The sequence below is a fragment of the Hibiscus syriacus genome, unplaced genomic scaffold, assembly GCF_006381635.1.
Source record: "Hibiscus syriacus cultivar Baekdansim isolate YM2019G1 unplaced genomic scaffold, ASM638163v2 tig00000340_pilon, whole genome shotgun sequence".
In the NCBI taxonomy this organism is placed as follows: domain Eukaryota; kingdom Viridiplantae; phylum Streptophyta; class Magnoliopsida; order Malvales; family Malvaceae; genus Hibiscus; species Hibiscus syriacus.
Genome location: NW_024061783.1, coordinates 9692015 through 9711294, shown reverse-complemented (window position 1 = coordinate 9711294; position 19280 = coordinate 9692015). Strand labels below are relative to the sequence as shown.

The window sequence follows — 19280 nt, the reverse complement described above, 5'->3', positions numbered from 1 at the left end:
TATATCAAAATAGGCTAACCATGGGATCCTCCACACTATATCGCGATCTTGTAAATTCCTAAAAAGTGAAACCCAATCTTTTCTTGTCGGATGCTCTAGCCATTATTTTGTGAGGAAATCTTTCAATGGTGAGTAAGCACTTGAGAATTGATGATTGTACTCTCATTCAATCTTTCAGAAGTGGCTACAGATCCACACAGTAAGCAACTGACCACACCCAATGAAGCGACTACTTTCTGCTCTTTTACAACTGTTAAGAGACTTGAATATCTTAGCTAAGACTGTAGGAGCAAGATTTACTTTCTTTTCCAACCGCTCAAATAGATCAACCACGACAGAGTCTATATGGCAAAGAACCTTCAGGAAAATCACTAAGTCATAAATTCCCAAAGTGAATATTTCCATGCTTTTCTCTATATCAATGTGTTTGACAATCAATCCTTTAATACACGGCCAAGGAAAACAGACAGACTCCCCTATCTTTTGAATATGGTCAGTTACCTATTTCTCTCCCATTCCAGTAATCTTTGCATGCTTGCTTTTGAAGGGTTGTACTCTTGTCGCCCTTGAATAGATTCTATCCAAGTGTATCATTTCGAAATGAAATAGGGAGGTGTACTCTTCCAGTGTGGGAGTCATGTCCTCTTTTTTGAAAGTGAAACAATTATATGTTGGATTCCAAAAATGGATTAAGGCCTTGATCAATGACTCGTTTACCTTCACATACAACAAGAAAGCTATGTCACCATACTTTTTCCGAAATGAATGCTTCGTATCAGGTCTTCAACTCTCCCAGATTTCATGTAGCCCTTGCCGATAATTTTGCTTAAGACTAACTATAGCAACCTTTGGTAACACTAATATGTAGTCTTCAATCAAACAATCCCCTCCTTCTTTTGAGTTTCTTCAAACCATGACCTCACTTATGCATTCTTTATTTCCTTGTTATGAAAATTCTTGTCCATTTTATGACTGCCTTCTACTCTGATGACCTCTTCGTGAACCAACACCTTTCTTAATGATATGACCATGCTATGCAACAATACACAAACAAAAACAAAAATAGAACTGTGTTTGTATATAAAATGAATAATTGAATAGCAAGAAATTATATCGTAAATCTTACCCACATGTAATCTACCCAACATGATATGGTGAATCTTACCTAGACATGATATTTACCTTCATGCAAATAAACCCTAACCACATTTTTTCTAGTTCATAGGCTTCGTACAGAAATATAGAACCTAACCGCATGCTCTCTTAGTTCCCATGCTTTTTTGTAAAATAAATAAATAAATCCAAGGAAAGGTTAGAGTGAGTTTCCCCTTTGTGACTTTTGAAAAACCACAGACAGAATTTCAGCACAAAACGGACGAATTTCGGTACTACTAAAAAAAGGATCCTCGAATTGTCCTTTTTTGGTGTCCTTTTGGGCCTGCCAGACCCTCGATCCTCACCCATTATAGGCTTAAACGGGTCGAGTTCAATTCGAGAGGATGTATTTCGCCATGTCCATGCGAGGAAACTCAATGTTTCGTTCATAAACACGAGGCATATGCTCAGAAACTCACAATCATTTTCCTCGATCCAAAAACAAACTTAAAAAATATGTTATAAATCTAAAACAATGGAAATCACACATTAGTACGACTAATAAATAAATAAAAGATATATGATGCGATGCGAACAAAATATAAGGATAAAAATTTAAATATCATTCAAATTTACCATTTTCAACTAAAAAGATATAGTATAATCGATTAAGGCTTGACTCTCTAATTTCCCCAGCGGAGTCGCCAAGTTTTCAGAACGGTCTTTAAGCTTGTTAAGGCTATGGCGGGGAGTTATCCAATTTAATTTTAGAAAATATTGAGGTTTTAAAATAAATGCTCAGATAAACAAATTTGGAGTCTCCATCGACCTTTGGATTAGATAGGTCAAATACCTAAAAATATCCTTTAAAATAAATTTTAAGAAAAATGATTTTAAAAGATAAAAAGTTATATGTGTTTAACCAAAAACTCATTTTGAAAAGGGTTTGGGAGTCGATTACGCGTGGGGAAGGATTAGCACCCCCCACAACGTCCAAAATTGGTACTAAGTGATTATACGTCATCTAAATATTGAAATTTACAAATTTGAATATACATTTAAATTATGATCCTATTAGAAAAAATTTGAAAAATGTATTACTTCGTACGGACATTCCTCAAAAACATACTCCTAGCTAGTTAAGGCGTGTTTTTATAGATTCTCCATACCAAAGATTATTACAATGTTTTTATTAAATTATATTTAATATAAAATAATAAAAATAAAATAAAAAGATAATCATTCGAGTATAAAAAAGGATGTTATTTCTCACGAATAATTCTTGAAAACACACTCATTGTCAGTCAAGAAGCGTTTACACGAACACTCCTCACAAAATAATATCTTAAAGATATTTACGATTGAATCTAACAAAATATACTTAACACTGAGTATGCTAAAATAAAAAAAACAATTTTAATTAAAACTAATAATCATGGATAAAATTTTAACAAACTAATTAGCAAAAAGGTTAATCAATAAAATAATTAATCTAAGGACTAAATTAAAGTCACCAACAAAATTCAAAGACCAAATTTAAAAATGACCATACAAGCTCAAAATATGGACTAAATTAAATATTCTTTAAAATATAGCATGTAATTTAAGAATTTAAATAGTGACCTAAGTGTAAATAGACGCTAAAATTAGGAGGATCGAAGCATAATTACTCCAAATTAATAAACTTAAAATAAGCAAACAATAGAAATCTACAAAATCGCAAAATTAGGACATCACGATTAAACTAACAACGAAACAATCTCAACAAGTGATTAAAATGTAAATAGGCGCTAAACATTCAGGGACTTACACATAAATAAACCAACAAAAAACCTATAAAAACAAACTTTTTGCCATTTCAGGTAAACTAGAAGCTCTATCCACTCTTTATTTTCTTTTCCCTTTTTTAACTTTGTTTTCCCTCAACTCTTCCCCTCTCTTCTATCGGCCGAAAGCCAAAAACCCCTTTGAAACCCAAATTTCGGCCACCACTGACGATGGCCAAAAAACCCAAACGGTATCGAAACTAAGCCCAACAACCTCGAAAAAACTCATATCCTCCTTCCCTGACCCATATCTATAGCAAATATTCCAAAACAGAACCTCTTAACTCCCTGAAACCCCTATTGACTCTTCAGATCTTACCTTCGATAAACCCTAAGGTTACCACGACCCTCTAAAGCCTACCGATTTTGACTCTTACTCCAGCAACAACCTTCGACGACCGAGAAAAACTAAATAACAAAAAAAATCTATCAATCTACTACCTAGTACCTAGATCTAGACAAAAACAACAACATGCAACGAGACCTAAAATTCGAACGCCTAAGGTATACGGTCTCTAGCCTCTAACGGTCGAGGCAATCGAACGGTGGCCCTCTGAAACTCGGGTAAACTACTCTCTCCCTTTGATATTTTCCTTTTTTTTGGTTTTGAAACAAGCAATAACAACAAAGAAAACTAAAAGAGGATTGAAAACTTCAAATAAGTTTCTTTTTTTCTTCTTTATTGCTCCATTTTTTTTATTTCCTCTCGAATGGTGGGATTACACTATTGTTTTTGAATAATAAAAGAAGGTCCCCTTTTTACTTTTGTTTCTGTGGGTTTTATAACCCGAATATAAAAATCCCCCTTTTCTTTTTTGTTGTTGCCTTCTTGTAAGGGTTTGACCCTTTATTTTTTTTGTGCTAGGGGTGCTAACCGAGGATGGTAGTTCAATGAGGACAATGCTTGTAACACCCCCAACCCGTACCCGACTTGGATCCGAGTCTGAGGTGTCACATTGACTTTTCAAACTTTGACTCTTGAAAAAATTCAAGAAAATTTAAAACTTTCATTAAAGTAAAAGTGGTTTATTTACATAAATTGACCACAAAAACCAAAATCGATCAGAGTATATTTAACTCAATCAATTAGTACATGCCAACTATATTCAAAATAGCCAAAACCATTTAAATCATCTATTTTATGATCTAAAAATTTGTAAGGAAGATGTTGACCTGTCTTACTCTTCTTCGCTTCTCTTCTAGCTTCTGTAACGTACGTGTGAAACAATCACACGCTAAGTCTATGACTTAGTGAGGCATAAAAACTTATAATGCACTTTATAACATATAACAATACATGCATGTTCTGTTCTATCATGCTATACCAAATTACATGATTTCCTCATATCATGTAAAATCATATCAGATTAATTAACAATAAATACATACATACATATAAACTATCATTAACAGTTTATCATGTAACCACATACTTTTATGCTTAACATTTTCAATCAAACACTATACACACACAACATCATATCATTTCTATAACATTTATCATATCACTAACATATATTTGTTTATATCTCTTGATTAGCCCATGTACATATGTGAGAACTATAGATATGTGAGTCTATAGAGGTTGTGCACTAATGTTGTCACCACAGCTCATATAAATGCACCGAAGTGCCACATAGAATTGCACCGTAGTGCCGCGTAGAATTGTACCGAAGTGCTATATAAGATTTTCCCTAAGGACCACGTAGAAATTTCCTTAAGAATCATATACATATGCCAAGGATCAAGTATGTGTCTCAAAAGACCTCACACATGTTCCAAATAATACATATATGTCCCGAAGGACCGCGTAGACCCTCGACTCTTTGCATGCCAACTATACCCCTAGTTCTCATGACACACAACATGGGCATTGTCATTTATATAATTTCATATTCACACATGCATATTAATTATCTTTTATCACATGTCTGATCTCTTATAATCATGTAATCACATAGCTTATGTCATTTCTTGTAAAATCACATATATCATGTAATACATATAACTTATACACTTTCTCATATGTTCACATGGGTCACATCACATGAATCATATCTTTTCATATAGTTTATGTTTTATTCTCTTATATTCCATACATGTAATACATATCAGGCATGGTTACACAACTCATTTCTATATAACTTGCATGTACCTATATTCTTTTTCATATACTCACATAGTCATATAGTATAATATTTCATATAACCTCATGAATCACATCACATAGATACATACTCAAATACTCATAGTTACATATCACTTAAATTATTCATATTTACCTAATCCATGGTCATATAGCTTCTATCACCAAGTCACTTATCTAATCTCTTATTCTCATATGTTCATATTTATCATATAACACATAAGTTTTATTGTATATTTATATCGCATTCCTACATCACTAATTCATAATATAATTTACATCATATCATCTACCTTATTATGTATTTCTTGGTATGCACTTACATTACCTAACCTACATTATACTTATAAACATGAATATATTACTTCTATTATTTCTTTTATATACAATTTAATCTATTTACTTAATTCAATTTCGTACAACTCCTATAATCATTTCATATCACTCCATAGCTTCTATTATACAACTAATGTATCATAATTTTATTTAAGCATATGAATCTTTCTCCTCTATCTTATCTTATATGCTCATAGTATCACTGAAGTTCAAGTCTCCTAGTTAATATATTATTTATGTAACCTTTGCTTACTTAGTTCATATCCTTTCTCATAAACTCACTTTTACCATATTCTCATATTATTACTTAAATTATCTCATATCATGTATTCACGTAGTAATATTTCATTTATATATATATATATATATATATATATATATATATATATATATATATCAAAGATCTTATCACATAACTTGTCTTTTATATTCATATAATTTATTATCATATCATATGGTTTATATCATCATAACATATCACATATTCACATCAACCATATAATACATATATACAATAACATGTCAACACATATAAATCATACACACATATACTTCTATTTATGAATTCATGCATTTTACTATGGAAAATAGACTTGTCGCAAGTCTTATTTCCATTTAACATCATATACTACTAATATGCACTCACCTGGACTCACTAGTCCATTCCAATTTTTTATCTTCCCTTTTATTGATCTTACTTGTCAATGATTCTGGAACTCGTTTAGGCTCTGAATCTACATAATTATACATTTTAAGGCAATTATTAGATACCTACACCTTGTAATTTGATACTAGCAACTTAAACGAACTTATTAAACCAATATTTACAATTTCCCTTTAGGGGGAATTGGTTCCCTCCTGTGGGGGTATCGGTTCCCCCATGACATTCTGGAATTTTTTTATTCGTTTGAAGGGGTATCGGTTCCCCTTGAATGGGTACCGATTCCCCTAGCCCAGAAATTACATTTTCAGCATGAAAAATACTTCATTTCAACTTAAACACTTCCTATTTCAACATCTTTTATATACTAAACTCAAACACACATACTTAAGCCCATTTGTACTCATTTATCCCATCTTAATTCTCAAAAACCTCTCCTCTTATGAAATTCAATAATCATACTCAAATTTCAACATGTTCTAAATTCCTTTCTATCACTCCGAATCTCTTAATTCAACTGTTGGCAAGTCAAATTTAACTTCAAATTCTACTTATCAATTCTTTTCCAAAATTTCATATAAAAACTCCAAATCTTTAATCTCTCTTAACCCCTCTATTCTTTGATTTTACCATAACCCAAGCTTTCCTTAAGTTTATCCATCAACTAAAGATCAAAACCAAACTTAAAATTCAAATAATAATCAACTAATAAAACTCTCACCTTTGCCTTGCTCTCCCAGGTATGAAGAAGAAGAAAGGAGAAGAGAACTCTGTATGTTTCTCACATTTCCCATGTTTATATTACTCAAAAAGGGAAGATAAAATTCTTTCCTACGAAAAGACCATTTTACCCCTTTAGTTAATCCATCTTTACTATTTAATCCAAAATCCTTTACTTAAGTCCCTGAACTTTTAGCTTATTTTGAAATTGAGCACAAAGTTTCCAAATTTTACATTTTAGTCACTGACCTGGCTTTTGGGATATTACAAATCTCCCCTCCTTTTAAGAAAATCCGCCCTCGAATTTTCACTGCATACCTTATAATATCCTGCCTTATAATATTTTCATGTTGCTTCCCTTTCTTAATCTTTCCTGTTACCGCTAGCAAACTTACCATTTTCCCCAAACTCAAATCTTCATATAAATCCACATCTTAATAAGTCCATATAATATCATTCATTATATAGACAATAACCCTAATCCTTATTCATTAATATTATGAATCAATTGATCTTTTTCATCATTCTCTATGTGCTTTGCACATAAATCAAACTTTTGCTCATTCTTAATCCTTGTATGTATTACTATATACACAATCTTTTTATATAACCCTTACGTATTTACTCAAAGAATAATAACTCGTTCTTGTTCTTCTAATAATTGAAAATTGTATCACTCCATATCAAACTCATAATTGATATCTCAATATACCTCTTGTCATCCTTGATCTTTTAAACTCCATATTTGACTTTTCCCATCCCTTTTATTCCTTCAAAAACAAAATCATTTTATACACATATCATATCTTTTATTTAATATTCACATACTCTTTTCTTATCATTTATACTCATCTCTAATTACTGATCTTCATCATATCTTCGTAGCTTGATAATCTACTGTACTTATACAGAACCTTATTCTTTATCATTTCTTATACTTGTATTTCCTTCCTTAAAACACCCTTTTAAACATACAAATACTTATTTCCTTGCCTACATCATATCTATATGATCAAAACCATATCTAAATCCACATCATACTTGATTAACTTAACTTTATCTTTTCTTCAAATCTTATAACTCTATTATCCATACCATTACAATTAATCAATAACAATGCTTCAATTTAGGGCATAAGCCCTAATCAAACTACTCATATTCATCTTCTCAGTTGAAATCCAACCAATGCAATTTACTTACTTATCAAATCCACATTTATTCTCATACACCATGCAATTTCTGTTGTTCCAACACAACCTTCTAATTCCTTTATCTTATAAACTGATCACTAATGTTCCCATTCTTAAACTCTTCTTATCAATCCTTATCTTTACTTAAACATATGAATCCTCACATTCTTCACTATATCACATTATTATGATCAAAATATACAACTGTATCCAGATCCACTTCATATTTGGTTATCTTATCCTGACAATATCTCAAAATCTTATAATTACAATACATTTTCCATCACATCATCTGGTTAGCCAACGCTAACTCTTTCCATCTAGAATGCAAGCCCTTATTATAGCCACACTCTTGCTTATACACGGTACTATCTCTTTGTTTCAACCTCATAAGCTCTGACTTTATATGTCTTATATGCTTGTCACTGATGCACTTATTCTTGAATTCTCCTAACTAATAACCACATCCATGAATCTTCTATCATTCTTATGTTAACATCTGTTCACTATACTTCAACTTCTCCATATAGTAACTAAACTACTTAATCTAACTTCTTCACTTCAAAATAGTGGAAACTCTTTAGCGTTCTTATGGTGACACTTATTCACCATATTTTATCTTATTGACGTAATAACAAAAATAATCCATATCATTTTTTTTGATTTAAACAGTGAAGATCTTTTATCACTATTCTGATATGATTTCAACTTTTTGTAATCAATCTTTGATCTTACGAAAAACTTCCTGAGATGTCTGCTCTTCATCCTGCCTGGCCAGGGCAGGTGAATTGATATCACAATCAGGAATATCTCCTCTCATTTCACTTCGAAATTACTATAATTATACTTCTATTATAACTTAGCAATTTAATTCTATTAGTAAGACAACACACTCCTTACACTATCAGATCAGAAATTTTCACCTTATGTTGGCATGTACACAGTTTAAAAACTCTTTTACCTTTGGTTTAAGCCTAGAATCGGCAAAACCTTGGCTCTGATACCATTAAATGTAACACCCCCAACCCGTACCCGACCCGGATCCGAGTCTGAGGTGTCACATTAACTTTTCAAACTTTGTCTCTTGACAAAATTCAAGAAAATTTAAAACTTTGATTAAAGTAAAAGTGGTTTATTTACATAAATTGACCACAAAAACCAAAATCGATCAGATCATATTTAACTCATTCAATTAGTACATGCCAACTATATTCAAAATAGCCAAAACCATTTAAATCATCTATTTTCTGATATGAAATTTTGTAAGGAAGATGTTGACCTGTCTTACTCTTCTTCGCTTCTCTTCTAGCTTCTGTAACCTACGTATGAAACAATCACACGCTAAGTCTATGACTTAGTGAGGCATAAAAACTTATAATGCACTTTATAACATATAACAATACATGCATGTTCTGTTCTATCATGCTATACCAAATTACATGATTTCCTCATATCATGTAAAATCATATCAGATTAATTAACAATAAATACATACATACATATAAACTATCATTAACAGTTTATCATGTAACCACATACTTTTATGCTTAACCTTTTCAATCAAACAATATACACACACAACATCATATCATTTCTATAACATTTATCATATCACTAACATATATTTGTTTATATCTCTTGATTAGCTCATGTACATATGTGAGAACTATAGATATGTGAGTCTATAGAGGTTGTGCACTAATGTTGTCACCACAGCTCATATAAATGCACCGAAGTGCCACGTAGAATTGCACCGTAGTGCCGCGTAGAATTGTACCGAAGTGCTATATAAGATTTTCCCTAAGGACCATGTAGAAAATTCCTTAAGAATCATATACATATGCCAAGGATCAAGTATGTGTCTCAAAAGACCTCACACATGTTCCAAAGAACACATATTTGTCCCGAAGGACCGCGTAGACCCTCGACTCTTGGCATGCCAACTATACCCCAAGCTCTCATGACACACAACATGGCCATTGTCATTTATATCATTTCATATTCACACATGCATATTAATGATCTTTTATCACATGTCTGATCTCTTATAATCATGTAATCACATAGCTCATGTCATAACTTATACACTTTCTCATATGTTCACATGGGTCACATCACATGAATCATATCTTTTCATATAGTTTACGTTTTATTCTCCTATATTCTCATACATGTAATACATATCAGGCATGGTTACATAACTCATTTCTATATAACTTGCATGTACCTATATTCTTTTTCATATACTCACATAGTCATATAGTATAATATTTCATATAACCTCATGAATCACATCACATAGATACATACTCAAATACTCAAAGTTACATATCACTTAAATTATTCATATTTACCTAATCCATGGTCATATAGCTTCTATCACCAAGTCACTTATCTAATCTCTTATTCTCATATGTTCATATTTATCATATAAAACATAAGTTTTATTGCATATTTATATCGCATTCCTACATCACTAATTCATAATATAATTTACATCATATCATCTACCTTATTCTGTATTTCTTGGTATGCACTTACATTACCTAACCTACATTATACTTATAAACATGAATATATTACTTCTATTATTTCTTTTATATACAATTTAATGTATTTACTTAATTCAATTCTGTACAACTCCTATAATCATTTCATATCACTCCATATCTTCTATTATACAACTAATGTATCATAATTTTATTTAAGCATATGAATATTTCTCCTCTATCTTATCTTATATGCTCATAGTATCACTGAAGTTCAAGTCTCCTAGTTAATATATTATTTATGTAACATTTGCTTACTTAGTTCATATCCTTTCTCATAAACTCACTTTTACCATATTCTCATATTATTACTTAAATTATCTTATATCATGTATTCACGTAGTAATATTTCATTTATATATATATATATATATATATATATATATATATATATATATATCAAAGATCTTATCGCATAACTTATCTTTTATATTCATATAATTTATTATCATATCATATGGTTTATTTCATCATAACATAGCACATATTCACATCAACCATATAATACATATATACAATAACATGTCAACACATATAAATAATACACACACATACTTCTATTTATGAATTCGTGCATTTTACTATAGAAAATAGACTTGTCGCAAATCTTATTTCCATTTAACATCATATACTACTAATATGCACTCACCTGGACTCACTAGTCCATTCCAATCTCTTATCTTCCCTTTTATCGATCTTACTTGTCAATGATTCCAAAACTCGTTTAGGCTCTGAATCTACATAATTATACATTTTAAGGCAATTATTAGATACCTACACCTTGTAATTTGATACTAGCAACTTAAACGAACTTATTAAACCAATAACTACAATTTTCCTTTAGGGGGAAACAGTTCCCTCCTGTGGGGGTATCAGTTCCCCCATGACATTCTGGAATTTTTTTATTCGTTTGAAGGGGTATCGGTTCCCCTTGAATGGGTATCGATTCCCCTAGCCCAGAAATTACATTTTTAGCACGAAAAATACTTCATTTCAACTTAAACACTTCCTATTTCAACCTCTTTTATATACTAAACTCAAACACACATACTTAAGCCATTTGTACTCATTTATCCCATCTTAATTCTCAAAAACCTCTCCTCTTATGAAATTCAATAATCATACTCAAATTTCAACATGTTCTAAATTCCTTTCTATCACACCAAATCTCTTAATTCAACTGTTGACAAGTCAAATTTAACTTCAAAATCTACTTATCAATTCTTTTCCAAAATTTCATATAAAAACTCCAAATCTTTAATCTCTCTTAACCCCTCCATTTTTTGATTTTACCATAACCCAAGCTTTCCTTAAGTTTATCCATCAACTAAAGATCAAAACCAAACTTAAAATTCAAATAATAATCAACTAATAAAACTCTCACCTTTGCCTTGCTCTCCCAGGTATGAAGAAGAAGAAATGAGAAGAGAACTCTGGATGTTTCTCGCATTTCCCACGTTTATATTACTCAAAAAGGGGAGATAAAAATTTTTCCTACGAAAAGACCATTTTACCCCTTTAGTTAATCCATCTTTACTATTTAATCCAAAATCCTTTACTTAAGTCCCTGAACTTTTAGCTTATTTCAGAATTGAGCACAAATTTTCCAAATTTTCCAAATTTTACATTTTAGTCACTGACCCGGCTTGTAGGATGTTACAATGCCCTGTCCCAAACGATGGTGATGTAAGTTAAACAGGGGGTAAAATGGTTTTCCCGAGGCCTTTTCATCAGTTTTAAGACGACCGGTGGCGATGAAAGTTCTCGGGACACGGCAAGGAGTGACGAGTAGCTTTCAACTGGGCGGTGTTGCTACGCAATGAGCATTGGGCGCGTGGCGGTTGTCTTGGAGCGTGGAGGTTGCTGTTGATTAGGGTGAAACTCTAGCTTGGGTTAATCCGGGTCGTTGGATCAAATTTGATCCAACAGTTGAGATCCTTGGCGACGACTGGAAAGGGGGAACCCTAGGGTTTCTCAAACCCTATATTTCAGGACTACTGTTGGTTCGAGCCATCTTCAGTTGGTCCATTTGTAATTTTAATTTTTTTGGGCATGTAACAGAAAATAATTAAATAAATTTTAGTGCATTATATATATATATACACGTGTATAATAACCTAAATAATTAATTATATATATGTAACTCGGACGAAAAATAGAATGAGACCCCCTCCGGACAAAATGAGCATCTACAATGTTTTTTGTTTTTTTTTGTTACAAAAAAGTTTAGGTCGGGGATGGTCCCTCAGTCTAGAGTCAGAGTATATCTAAGACCTAATTGAGATTTATATAGGAATTTATAGATTACCCACCAAGAATAACAGTGGTAGGATTCGAACTTGACCTTACAAACTTAAATTCTTGAATCCCAACCACTTATACCAACACTCGTTGGCAACTTATATTTATGTTGTGATACAATTATTTATTTAAGTAAATTGATACTTGGTGGTCCTATTGATTGGAAATTAAGAAAGGGTTTAGTTTGTTTTATATAAGCGGGACAATTATTTGATATATTCAGTTGATGCTTTTTATATCTACAAGTTGTCTTAATCTATTGTTTTATTTGTTTATTCAAATATTAATTAAAAACATATAATAATAAATTACAACTACTTATAAATTAAAATAATATTATAAATGTATTGAATACTAATTTATATAACTAATAACCAATTGGTCTAGTGAAATGAGACACTAAATTCCTTAAGCAAGATTAGGAATTAAAATTTTGATGTTTGCGAATGGAGCAAACTGGGTTGAGAGAGTTATCATATAATGGGTCTCTCAAAATCCAATTTGAAATAGTTGATCAATATATCAAATATTAAATGTTAAACAAAAATACTAATTTATATATATTGGTTGTCAGAAAATCTTTTAATATTTTTAATGAATCGTCTGAGCATTTACTCTAAACCCATGTCTATACTAGTGGCGGGTGTACCTATACTTTTAAGTGTCTATCTTGAAATACTAATTTATTCATATTAGTTGTCTATTTTATTGATGATGTCTACCTTAAAATTTTATTTATGTTTGCATCATACAAAAAAATTATATTATTAATACATGTGTACCTACCCGAAAAATATTTCTAATCCGCCAATGGTGTATACCTACTTATCACTTAATAGAGAATATTTTTTAACACTTTTTATATTGATTTAGGTATATAATCCTTTGAAATTATCATTTTTAAACAATCTAACTACTTGTTATTCCTTGAAGTCCCAAGTTCGAGCATTAGGAATGTCAGTGGTATGATCGTTCAAAATCAAAAGGTTGAGAGTTATCTTTAAATAGATATTACCTTATACTTATCCCAAATTAATAAAAAAAAATGAATGACGAGGATTAAACTTAACTTCTATTCTCTTAGGGGAGGTGGTTTTTGGTGTTTACTATCCATTATTTGATACTCGTGCTTGTTTTTATGCATTTTCTTTATTTTGTAGGTTATTTTATTTGTTCCAGATTTTTGTACCATTTTTAACTCTGATTAGTCCAAGTCTTTACCATTGGTGGGTGATAGGGGAGCAGAAGCTTGAATCAATTTAAAGAAAGGAACAAAAGAAATTGAAGAAAGAAATATACAATTAGCTGTGTTGAAACCAACAATCATAATTTCCCTTTAATCGAATCTAAAAATCAAGTATAAAATAATCAAGGCTCAAATACCGAACGTCGCATCAGTCATTGAAGTGGCGCCCAACATAGATTTATTTATAGGGAATTCATTTGAGCTTGAATAAAGTTGGAAAATTTCATAAAATTGTAGATCGGAAGAACATCCATCTTTGTCGACCGAATAGAACTTGGATCACGCAACTAAATCGGTAATCATGCTTAGGGGTATTTACGTCTTTTCATATAAATCATACAAAATTATTAACTTTGTAAAAATGGTGTATTCCGTAACTTGGATATTTGCATTAGCGCATTGCATTTACATTTCCGAAGTTTTTTTTTTTTTTTTGGTCTTGTTGAATTATCATATCTGAGGGACATGATTTTGTCTTGTTGAATTATCATATTTACTCAGTCACCAACTAATTTTAATCGACTTAAATCTACTTTGGATTTGGCGTTTTCAATTGTCATCTAATTGCTTTATCCATTTTTCGTGATTACTGAGGTTTATAAAAGCTTCATCATTAAACCCATCCCCGTAGGAAAATAGATAATGGACTTTTAACCGGAAGCCAATCCCCTTAGGAAAGGAAAATTTTCAATCGACTAGAAAGAGTTGTGCTTAATTGATGATAAAATACTCTCTGTTGGCATATCTATTGCAGTTCACTTTGTCATTTCATAGTTTTTTATTGGGTAAACTATGCATTCAATATCTAACCTATCAGTTTTTATCTTATTTAATACTTAAACTTTCAATTGTTTTTCAAATCATACATAAAGTTTAGTTTTTGTTTCATTTTAGTATCCCACCATTAAGTTTTTTTTTTTTTGAACATTTAGGTACTAAAACGGATCAAAACTTATAGTTTAGGTATTAAACGCGTTAAGTTTTTAACGACGGATATTTAAATAAAACAAAAAAAGTAAACTTTAGGTATAATTTAAAAAAAAATAAAAGTCTATGTATAAAACATATCAAAACTAATAGTTTAGGTACTAAAGGCGTAATTTACCCTTTTTATTTTACATTCTCTCCACCTTACTCTTCTATATTTATTTACTTTTAGGGGGTGTTTGGTACAAGCAACGTCTGGAATGCAATAGGAATATTGTATTTCTTATTTGGATTATTTAGCAATAATTTAAGATTATAATGTTTGGATAGAGAAATATAAGATTATTTGAATGCATATTTTATTAATTTATCTGTGATTTATATTTTTTTTCTTTCAAAAAGTTAAAATTTAATATTAAATTATAATTATTTAAATAAAATTTCATAAAATTATTTTAATCGTTACATTATTTAGCTTTTGAGAAAAAATACATTTAATATATATTTAATATAATTAGTATATCAAACTTATATTTTTAAATAATTTCCATAAGTATTATATTTATTATAAAATATAATATAATATAAAAATAATAAATTTATGATCTGGAGTGGATAAAGATATTATTTTTCAATGTATAAGATCCATTTTTTAATAACTCAAAATTAAATATTATTTTAAATAATTACATTTTTTACAATAATTTCATTTTTCACCTCATAAAATTACAAATAATTAATATATTGAATATTAAAAACATAAAATAATTTTAACAACTCAAATTTATTAATATTTTACTAAATCAAACTCTTTGTATATTATTGTATTTATAATTTTGAAAAAAACACGAAAAATATGAATTGAGAATGATGATTATAAGAAAAATTCATTATTCCAAAGGTATTTTTGTCCAAAGTGATGGAAATTGTGTAATACCAAAAAATTTTAGTAACGACATCCCCACCATTTTAACAAAAAATACTATTATTGAGAAAAGATTATTCCCTGATAATAAATAATATTTTCCGTAAACCAAACGTGGGAATACAATTTCGGAAAGGATTATTCTCTTTAATAATGATCTTTTCCGCGAGCTAAACGGCTACTAAAAAATTATTGCTTTAATAATAATTTTTTTCGCGAACTAAACGTCAGGTGACTGACGAAATAATTTAGCATTAAAAATCCATGAAAATAACATACATTTCTTGAAGTTGAAAGAAAGGGACGGAAACCTGAAACTGAAAGATCCACTCCATACAACGTTTCTCATACATTTCTTAATTAAAACTACATCTTACCAGTTGCTTTTCAATACTGAATTAGCATAAGAAATTAACAATGCAGTATGTCTCACCTGCATAAAACCACACCTTTCCAACAAAGACATCATAACCGACTCAAGGGCTCACGTAAAAAACATGTATGTATGAATATATGTATAAGTGTGTATAAGTATGTATGTATACGTACACACAATGTAGTATATTTCACCTGCATAAAACCAAAGCTTTCCAACAAAGACATCACAACTGACTCAAGGGCTCATGTAAAAAATATGTATGTATGAATATATGCATATGTATGTATACATACACACACGTATAGGTGCGAATCAGATCAATCGGATTTTACATCTAGTTGAATCCGGATGAAATCCATACCATCTAATAAAAAATATCATTCGAATTTCATCAATGAAGCAATTCCAGTTTTCATACTTGAATTGTAGCAACTATATAGCAGAACAAGTATCATAAAAATTATAACAGTACATTGCAGAGCTTTTCTCTATAAGCAAAAATAACTTTCAAATAAAAATGTAATAAATCACTAGCAATAATTTTCCTACAGCAAATGCTTATACCCCAATCTTTTGTTCAAGAAGAATATTGTAACTAAGAATATCCGTAGCGTAGTTCGATTTGTAAAGTCGCAAAACTTACAAGAGATGAGGGTCCATTCAGTATCCTTCGAAGTCCTCATCGTACGCCGAGTAACCTGTTGCAGTTGCTCTGAAAAGCATTAAAAGGCAGTGTATCAGTGCATAATCGAACCATCCAGGCTTCCCATGTACCAGAACCTCAACAAAATGCATAACAATATTATCATCCCAAACCATCGGATTGTCTATCAAGCAAGCAAAGCAACATAGAAACAGATTAACCAACGATACCTTGGGAAAACAGGGCCGAAACTCTTCCGGAGGAATCATTCAGATTCACTTCGAACAGTATATATATTTCCGATTGTCCCGGCAATGCTAACTATTATAGCCAATATTAACATCAACCATGACAAAAGAAATTCTACTCTGCTCAACCTCAGCCTCTCATCCTGCTGACTTAGCCTCAATGCAAGGAGAGCTGGGAAAGTAAAACCAAGTGAAACAGCTGTTGTTGCACCTGTAAATTTGAAAGCTGTCCATATATTCGGGATCATAGTCGATCCGATATAAATAAGCATTAACAATATTATGGTTAATGCCAAAGATCTTTTCGGACTCTCTGTTAGAGGAGCCGATCCCTCGAACACCAAGCTATCCACGGTCTGCCGTAGGGAAAAGTGGATAACAGGAAAAACCAGAACCAAATGAAGAATGTAACCGACCCTGACAATGTAATTCAAAGCAGTGCTAAAATGAATTCCAAGATCCCTATCAAAGTTGGTCAAGACATCACCTTCAGTGTCCTTCCCAAAGAGAAAATACCCTGATATAGCTGTTGAGGCATAGACTACAACACAAATAGCAGTTGTGATCCTTCCAACCCGATTCATCTTCTGTGGAGATTGACCTTCGAGCTCATTATATATAGGTTGAATATTGAAATGGCAAACATAAGCATTCGTCATAACAGGGATAACTACTATGAACTCCCAAATTGCCATTTTCGAACCGAGATCTGGGGTCATCCTTGGAGGATCAATTTTCCCTTCAATGAGCTTAATGAACGCAACAGCAAAGCAAACCATGACGAAAACAACGGCGAGAGCAACCGAGGCAGCCGATGTCATGCTCAACGAATCGATCCTGTTTAACACGCAAAGTGGAGCAAGAAAAACAACAACAGCAGCCAAAATCAACAACTTCCTATGATCCCAAAAGCCATGTCCTAACCACTGATCGAAAACCCCAATATGACGATCTGAACCGGACATAACATCACCCATAATAATCAAATAAACTATCAAAACACCTCCATTGTTGACAATTATGCAAATCTCAGACAAAACCCTAGCAGTTCTTCCCATTGCAATCTGCACAACTTCCCCATAAGATCTAGCTTTACAAGAAACCGCATACCTAATCAACATCTCAACACTCATTTCAGACAAAATGCCAATCAGGATTATAAAAAAAATCCCCAAAACAACACCAAGAACCTTCATAGTGGCAGGTAAAGCCATGATTCCCGCACCAATAATGGAGGTGGTCAAGTTAAAAACAGCACCAGAAATACCAGACCCAGTATTGGGTTTACCTTGAACAAGGGAATAATCATCAAGATCTACATGAACATCAATATCATCATCACCATCGTTAAGATCATCATACTCATTAGCAACCTTGGGGTAGTTTACCCGGTTTCCATCATCAGAAAGGAGAGATTTCTGTTGGGATCTAAAATCCTGGGGCTCATTTTGCATTTGTAATTCTACATGGGAGCCTCTGGGAATAGCTGAATAATTACTATCCATTCTAAAACCAAAAAAAAAAAAAAGCTTGAAACTTTGCAGAGAACTCTCAGAAAAAATGGAATGTAGAGATTAAAGAAATTACAAAGAAATGGGGAGGAATTGAATTGAATTGAAATAAATGGATTTTGAAAGGGTCAAAGAGCAGATCCGTGGTGGGTCAACGTTTTGGGATGCTTCGTGTGGAGGAGAAACAGAGGATGAGAGAGCAATTTGTTGGAAATGAAGGAGTAGCCATTGGAGGAGATATTTTTAGACCAACTTTTCCATTTTGCCACGTCAGCTCTTTAACTTGGATCTAAAACTCCACATTTATTACTTTGCGGTATTCCGCCGTTTTCATTATTAAATTATTTAACAATTTAAATATATATATATATATATATATATATATATATATATATATATATATATATATATATATTAAAATGGATGGTAAAGTATATACATAGTTTCGACTATAAGATGATGTTTTGTTAAAAAATTTATTAATAAAAGAAATAAAATGATCTCCTGACTATAGAACATTGTTTTGTTGAGTCATTTAACTACTGATTATTCATATATCCAAACTCTTTTTTTTGGT

The 19280-nt window shown here is 31.4% G+C and overlaps 1 protein-coding gene across 2 annotated transcripts; it reads right to left on the bottom strand.

Annotated features, from left to right (window-relative positions):
* Positions 1-16718: 16718 nt before the first annotated feature.
* On the bottom strand, positions 16719-18843 carry LOC120204038 (amino acid transporter AVT6E-like). 2 transcript variants are annotated; one of them, XM_039204140.1, is made up of 2 exons: positions 17175-18843; positions 16719-17013 (listed from the first exon to the last, which is right to left on the bottom strand). In XM_039204140.1, the coding sequence occupies exon 1, from the start codon at positions 18695-18697 to the stop codon at positions 17210-17212; it is 1488 nt and encodes a 495-aa protein (XP_039060071.1). In that variant the 5' UTR covers positions 18698-18843; the 3' UTR covers positions 16719-17013; positions 17175-17209. The 2 variants fall into 2 exon arrangements, with proteins under 2 accessions (XP_039060071.1, XP_039060066.1); XM_039204135.1 differs by having other exon boundaries at positions 16719-17074; positions 17175-18842.
* Between the last annotated feature and the right edge of the window lie 437 nt (positions 18844-19280).